This window comes from Echeneis naucrates, chromosome 15, assembly GCF_900963305.1.
Source record: "Echeneis naucrates chromosome 15, fEcheNa1.1, whole genome shotgun sequence".
Taxonomy (NCBI): domain Eukaryota; kingdom Metazoa; phylum Chordata; class Actinopteri; order Carangiformes; family Echeneidae; genus Echeneis; species Echeneis naucrates.
The window spans coordinates 22,988,207-22,996,486 of NC_042525.1; the positions used below are offsets into that span (position 1 = coordinate 22,988,207).

The 8,280-nt window shown below is 38.3% G+C and overlaps 1 protein-coding gene across 1 annotated transcript; it reads right to left on the minus strand.

Moving 5' to 3' along the window:
* Window positions 1–50: 50 nt before the first annotated feature.
* On the minus strand, window positions 51–2,474 carry LOC115055615 (myb-binding protein 1A-like protein). The gene is made up of 3 exons (XM_029521553.1): window positions 2,350–2,474; window positions 1,146–1,487; window positions 51–942 (listed from the first exon to the last, which is right to left on the minus strand). Exons 1-3 carry the CDS (start codon window positions 2,384–2,386, stop codon window positions 890–892), a joined length of 432 nt encoding a protein of 143 aa, XP_029377413.1. The 5' UTR covers window positions 2,387–2,474; the 3' UTR covers window positions 51–889.
* Window positions 2,475–8,280: the final 5,806 nt, after the last annotated feature.

Genomic DNA, 8,280 nt, shown 5'->3' on the forward strand with positions numbered 1-8,280 from the left:
TCAATCTTCTCCCTCCAATATAAAATAAAAGTAATTGATAAGAAACAAAACAGGCAGTAAGAGTTTTATTTATTTAATCATCACAGCTAAAATACATCTGCGTTGCATACTGAACCTCATCAAAATCTTTATATGAAGGTGATATCTGCTAACAAAATAGTTTTTGATGAAATATGTGTAATTATGCATATTGTGCTTCTAAATATAGTGAATTGATGTGATGCTCCTGATCAGTCTGTGGTACTTAATGCCCATCACATATGAAAAAATACTGATCAGCTTTGAAATCAAGTCATATAATGATCAAAAATTATTACTCTGATTGTTCATAATACAAACCAGTAAAGTTAACAGATTAATAAATATACAGAAATGTTATGCCATTTGTTTGCAGAAAGTCAAATGGCTACACAATTGTAGCTCCAATCGGTTTACTACAGATGAAACAATGTATATCATTTATTTACTTACAGGACAGGCACTATATCTGTTCACATCAGTGTATATACACAATGTAAACTTGCCAAAATTTAGCAAAAAGTGCCAATTTACATTTGTTTATCCATATATGCAGGTGAGAACAAACTAAAGAAAAAAGATGATGAAAAGTTGTTTGGGAAATATGAAATATAAGTATATATCAAAGTGGTGAACTCATAGCTCATAACTCCTGAAACTCAATTTCTGTTAATGTACATATCTTAAAATGTAGGTATATTTTACAGGACAGAAACAAACACACAACTCCAGGGTGACTCATGTTGTCCAAGCTAGCTGTGACGAAACTGCTAATGTTTCTGTCTCTGAGGTCAGGTGACAGATTAGGAGCTGGACCCAACATGAGGGTGAGGGTGACTCTCAGAGGTCAGGTTTCTGGACTCACTTCGTCTCACTTCCCTTTCGACGATTCTTCAGCCACATCAATCAGATCGCTCAGCAAATCTGAGATTAAATAAAGGACAATCGTCGTTGAGCTGAGCCACATGACTTCAGATCAAAAAGACAAAGGAGAAAGGAGAAAGCCAGAATGATTCCTGACCCTCCTGGATTCTCATGGATATGTGAACATGTGGACATAGGTTGTTTTAAGATGTGTTTAACTTGTTGAGGAGAGTGTGTCTGTTCCTGATCATCTCCATGCTTACCTCCATCATTTACTGACACACCTCCTCCTGAAAACCCCAAACTTTCTTCATCTTCTCCCCCTCTTCCTCCTGCAATTTCACCGCCAGCAGCATCTGCTCCCTCCTGTTCAGTGAAGAGACCTGCAAATCCTGATTTTTTCTGCCTCTTGTCATCATCATCATCATCCTTGTCAAACAGATTTGAGAAGAATCCAGATTTTCTATCATCTTTGTCATTGTCCTTTTCCTTCTCCTTGTCCTTGTCACTTCCAAAGAGGGAGAAGATTCCTCCTTCTTTGTCTTTGTCTTTGTCTTTGTCTTTAACACCGAGAGCACTTTTCACTGCATCCTCCACTATGTCTCCTGCAACAGAATCACACTGTCAGTTCACACAGTTTCAAATGAAAGCCATATTTTTTTCAGTTAACCTGCCTGTGGCAAGACTCATAAAAGGCATAAGTGAAAAAAGTAGTAGCTCATCATAGATGGTGCAGGAGGTCTTCCATCCAAAGGCACATTGCTCATGAACATTTTACTTGTGTAATATGTTGTCCTCAGAATTACCTCTGGATTTGCAAATCATCATCCATATAATCCCTCGCTATCCCGAGACCATCTCAAACTGTACTGTTCTCGTCTTTGGTTCCCTGATAGTGGAACAAGCTGAAGTCCATCAGAACAGGGATGTCTCTCTCTGTCTTCAAGACTCATGCCATCAGAGAGAAGACTTTCATGTCTTTCATGTCTAACTAGGTCTGCCTATCACTTTCAGACCACTTTCTGACCTGATTTCCTTCATTGTAGTGCAGTGTTGTACAGGTGTATCATTTACACTTGGTAAATAAGCATTAAAAAAGAAAAAAAGAAAATCAGAAAATCAAAACCCATTAATTGCACCATAACTACATGAAGCAAAGCATTATTAGTGTTGAAGCTGATACTGTAGTTTTACAAGTGTATATATCTGGGCATAAAATGATCACATGAGCATTTTCTGTCTTTTTACCTCTGGCAGGGCCAAAAACCGTCTACTGGAGAAAATCTACCATTAAAACCATTCACTCAAAAGACTCAAAACCTGGACCAAAAACTTGAGACTTAAACCACCAGAGTTTTTTAAAACTGTGTATCTCCAGTTTCAACAAATTCTGAAAGAATGAAACATTATCATACAACTACAGAATGAGTACAACACCCAGTCATACACTCACACCCAAACACTCACCCACTTTCTCCCCAACCATTTGTGCGATTTTATCCATCTCTGCTCTGTCTGTTGTGTCTAATCGGGAAGGTGGTGGTAAGACTGCGGCTAACTCAGGTGTTGTTGTCTCTCTTGGCTGTTGAGGATCAGGTGTGTCTGCAGACAAGAACAACCAGTTCCACCATAACTCCCTACCTCCCTCCCCACCTTCCCTCCTCCCGCCCTACCTGCCTCAGCCATATGTAAAGTTTTTTTGTTTTGCATTGGCAGCTGGAGCACTGAGTTTTGACTGTAAGTGTTGTATGTGTGGGTTGCTGTCGTCAAAGGGCAGGTTAGTCACGTTGCACAGAGACGAAGAGAACAATGGCACCGATGGGTTGGACGATTCTCGCCTTCCTTGGTGACTCACTACAACACTATAAGACACTCACAAATTTCAGATGAGCGAGTGGAACTTACCAGGGTTAATGTTATATGCAGCCTGTCAAGAAGACTTTTCCATCCACCCTCAATCCATCCTGCCATCTTTCAGCTTCTCTATTGCAAATATTTAAGCATTTTTCTCACATATAATCCAATAAAAGCCATCAATAGAAACAGAACAATTTACATTTGCATTGTTAAAATTTTTTGTTGGATATTTTGAATATACGTTTCAAGACCCGTTGCAGGTGGGTTTGTGCTTTATAATGACAAAAAAGAAAAAATTATTTTTCTTGTGTGGACTATTTTTTGCCATTGTGATTTTGAAACCAAACCAGCTGCAGGACCAAGTAGCACCTTATGTGTTTCTGTTCCATGCATGTATTGTTCATATATTTAATTCATCTGAAGTTATTAGAATACATCTCAATTTCTTGTGATTTTAAAAAGGTTTTTTTATCATCTCTGTTTGTCTTTGTTCACAAAGTGTTAGAAATAATTTATTTAATAGCTCAGTAGTTTCATTAAAACTTTATCTGTAAACCGCTTGAATGTAGACTTCTGTTGGAAGAAGAAATTAAGTGGTGAAGAAATGTCCTTTAACTTCAGGGGACAGGGGACAAGCATTGGGTCAAATAAAACAACGCCAGTCCAGCGAGTGAGAGTTAGAATTAGCAGAAGCCCGAACTTTGTGTCTGTGATCGCAGACACAAAATTCAAACTCAAGACTCAAGACTGGACTAGAAGACCTAAATTTACCCTTTGTGCCCAAGGGGAAATTAGTTCGGACAGATTCCAATTCTAATGTAAATTTGTATGTAAACAAGGCACATTTGTACATAGAGTAGTTAAAGATTTTATGGCTGTATGATGCTATGGACCACTTGGTGAATAATAGCAGGAGGCATCAGATAGATTTCCACTGGTTTGCAGGTGACACCTGTATATATGAAGCCAGGTAAGTTTTCGGGTTTGTTGTACTTGATCTGCTGTGCCATGTTAAGAAGTTTTGGCTTCATTCGAATTAGGACATGCTCCATTACTTAACACACAAAACAAGTCTAGTCCAAGCCCTTTATACTTTTGGACTGGACTACAGTAATCCTTCATGATCAGGACATCTCAGTTATCAATTTAGCAAGTCTCCAGATGATCCAAAATGCTGCACAATGAGTACTAACAAGAAAAAGAAAATGCGATCAGGAATTAAGGCTCACAGACGCTCTTTTAAGAGTAGTGTTTGTTGACCTTTACTTAAATCATCAGTACACACATTATCTGATTCTGAAACTGGGGCAAATGAAACAACAACATCTCATTTGACTCTGGAAGTTTTAAAATACATGATCATCATTTAAACATACTGATTTCACTGAGAATTGCCACTGATACAGTAATACATTTCATATATGACCAATCTTTCATTTAATTTGTCTCAAGGTGACCTTCAATGTCCTGGTTAATACATTTTTTGATTTCAATAAGCTTGATTATTTTAATCCACACACATAAATTTACTTTTCATTTTTAAGAGTTTTAAGTACATTGTCATGGTTTTAAAAAAGCAAGTGCAGATAGTAATTAAGTAAGTAACATGAATTTAATCAAATAACAAATGAAATCTGATGTTTTTATAGCACCAAATTATAACAAAGTTACATCAATGCACTTTACATATAGAGAAGATCTAGACCAAATTACACAAACTTTGACACCTTTCCTAATTACTTGCAGTTACTTACATTTTAATTTTATTTCATATATTCATTATTTCAAATTTCCCAAAATTTGAGAAGGGCATTGGTATTGCCAAGTATCACTGTTGCTTTTTTCAGGAGACTCAGGTCAGGACATGGTCTGCAGGGCATCTATCCAAAGAGGCCTTGAAGGGGTCTCTTTGCAGTCTCTTCTGAGAAATGTGAAAGAGAAAAGAGAAGTGTTGCTGTTTGACTGAACAACAGTGCTTCATCAAGTCTGATAACAGGTTCTAGAAACTGATGAATTAAAATCTTCTTTTGTCATGATTTCTTTCTTTGTTTTAGTTATTTTCATCATCTTTGCTCATCTTTAACTGAATCATTTATTTGCTTTTACCTTGTAAACCTGGTTTTGGTTTGATCGAAAGTGAGACGATTATTATTTTGCTTTTTTGTTCTGTACAAACAAATAGGTACCTAGATTTTCAGTAACTTATTCCTTAAGTAATGTTGACTGTATCATTTTGTGCACTGTGAAGATGACAAGTGTAAGTGCAGACAGTGGGGGCTTGAGAGGCTGTAGAAGACTCACCACCTCCCTCTTTTTTTCCAGTGACGAGAGAAAGGGCATCTCCCACATTGAATTCTCCTCCCTCCCCCTTCTCCTCCTTCTTTTCTGAACCTCCACCCAGGACTTTTTTTACTGTATCCTCCACGATATCACCTGTGGGACAAAGAGCTCAAGTTGGTCCTCGGAGAGAGCAGCTTACTACTGTTGCAGTACAGTGTTATTAGGGTTTTATGACCTGCACATTGGAATAAAATGGAGACAGTTTGGTGCCAGCAACTTAATGAACCTGCCTGCAGCTGATGGATTTGAATGATCAGGAGACAACCAAGAGTACAATATTTCCCCTGAGCTTCCTGTCACCTGATTGCCAGAACACGTACATACTTGAAAACAAAGGCCATTTACTCCTCCCTCTCTTCACGCCCATAACTGAACTTTTATTTCCAGATGGTCTAAGAGCAGCTGTCAGAATGTACATGTCAAACAAACCTCACTGATCATCAGGCAGCAGCTCACATTATCGAGTTATGAATTGATGAGTGCTTTTGAATTTAGTAGTCAGAGAATTAAAGAATGCAGAATTTTCTGAAAAATTTTAATAACTTGAAGAAGTTAACATAGATGTTTTGATTTAGCAAATCTATGAGCTATGAATCAAAATGACTTGCTGCATTAAAAAATGGAATAGTCAATGACACAACATGTATAAAAAAAGGGGTTATATAAGTGGAGCAGCAGTGAATGATGGGAGCACAACACATGAGAAGGCAAAAACAGCTGAGCTGATAACCTCCCTGATAAAATTAGACAAAACACAGCAGGACATATTTACTTCATCCTAATTTTGTCATTTTTAGACACATCTGAATCTATACATTAACTCTGATTCAAGTCTACAGAGACTTGAATGAGCCTTGTAGCCAGAGTCTCTGAGAGAGCGATTGCACCCTGATCATGGCTAAACCAGGGTAGACCCTCACAGGACTAGAGAAGATATATGCGAATGATGCTGATAATGCAGAAGAAATTGTGAAATATTCTAATTATTATAATAAGTGTCACTGAATAACAGTAAAATTTGACAATCTGTTATGTCATGAAATATTCACAGAGATCAAATGTATATTTAAGTCTAATTAGACACAAGTTCAAGCCCTTCCTCAGCATCTTTGAACCTTGTACAGTCAATAGACGTATCACACTCAAATTTTCCTCTGTCTCCAAGATACCCTGCAAATGATACTCACCCACTTTTTCCCCAGCAACTTCTGCAATGCCATCATTACCCAGAACATTGGATATGAGTTTGTCCATGGCTGCTGATGTGTTTGGACTATGCGTGGATGCGGAGGTTTGGTCTTATACTGGCAGTTGTCCTGGTCTCCTTGCGATGATGCCTCTCTGGTCTCACCCCACAGAGGTATTAGGCTGCAGACAGGATCGACCTGTCTCACAGGTCTGAACAGGAGGCTGTAAAAGTTCAGTCTATTTTATATGGCAGCACACCCAGGTGTTGTGAGCCAAATACAGGTCTGTGTTTGTGTGTCTGTTTTGGACACCTCCCTTGAAAAGAATTTTAAAAGGGCTAGATGAGTCGTTACAAAATGTGTTCATTATACAACACATCGCAGGAGGTTCCCTCATGCTATTTGTCACATAATTTAATTAAAATTTAATTTAGTCTGTACCAACTTTGAATTAACTAACATGCAATTGTTTCGGGAGAAATAAAGCAAAAATAAAGCATAAAGCAGAAATAAAGAAAAAAAATGTAATTAATTTGATAACCTTGTTCCATCTGTCAAATTAACTCTTCTCCTGACTCTTATTAGTGCATTCATGTCCTCTTTAGCTCTGCCTATCCTACTCCATATGTAGCATTCTAAGTAGGTTTTTTTCAGGATGCTGTTTTAATCAGTTAATCAGATACAGTTTGAAAATGGATTCAGGAACACACTCGATGTCAGAACGCTGTTTTTGAAAGAGCAAACTTAAAAACAGCACATGTGAATTAACATCCCCATCATGTGAAGCAAGTCAGATTTTCCTCCCTGATGAAAGTGTCTGTTTTTTCAGGTTGGAGGAATGTTTTCTAATGACTGATGAAAGGTTAGTTTTCATGTTTTATTTTTGAGAACAGGTTTGTGTCAGTCTTCTTTGGGTTTGGTTGCTGCTGTTTTAATCAAATCAGAGTACTTATGATGTTGACATGGGACTGATGTCCCCTCAGAGATTCTTGTGTCCACATGTGGCTATGGGTCAGACAATACCTCAGTAGGAACAGTCTGTGGCCATAAAGAGGCCTGTTTTTAAAATCTGGACTGACTCCCCTGGTCACACTGCTGACATGAGTGTCTGATGTACAGGACTAGACCCAAGCACCAGAAAAACACCATCCCATGTTCCTGCAATGCCTGCTGTTCCCATATCTTCATGAATTCCATACAGCATTATCTCTATGAACTCCATGCAGCATGAATTTAATTGCGTGTGTGTCTCTCTCTCTCTCTCTCTCTCTCTCTCAACCCAACCGGTCTCTGAAAGGAAGTTTTTCCTTACCACTGTCGCCAAGTGCTTGCTCATCGGGGGATCTGTTGGGTCTCTTTAAATAATTTTATAAAGGGTTTGGGCTTGACGTAACTTTGTTATGATTTGACGCTCTAAAAATAAATCTGATTTGATGTGATAGTTCCAGTTCAAACCTTTATTTTGAAGTTCTGGTGCATTGTGTTTTCTGTGTTGTGTTGCCGTCTTTTCTGTTTCACAGCTGGATGCTGTGCAGGTATGCTGAGTCTGATTACTCCTAGTATTTAAGACCCAGTGTACACTCCCCTTATTGCCGGAAGTCTTGTTCCAAGTATCGTATTCTATGACCTCCAGAGTTTCCACGACCATTCGTGTTCCTAGTTCTGATTTTCTGTTCATAACTTTTAGTACATTGCTTAACGTTGTTAGTGATTTTCTGTGTAGTACTTTGTTTATCTCTCCTAGCATTGCTAGTGATGTTTTGTTGATACTTTCTTATAGTGTTGTTTTCCTGGAGTTTCCAGTTTTTCCTTATTTCCCTGTTGTCCACTTTCCTCCTCGCTCAGCCACTGCCGCATCCAGTCCCCCAGTTTGTTTGCTACTTTGTGTATTATTGCTTGTTCCAGCATTTGGTTCTTACTTTACCAATACATTTTTGATTGATCATTTCCCGATCCTCTGTGTCCGCTCTTGGGTCCAGACTCACGTAACAACAGACAATGGGACTTCTAAATC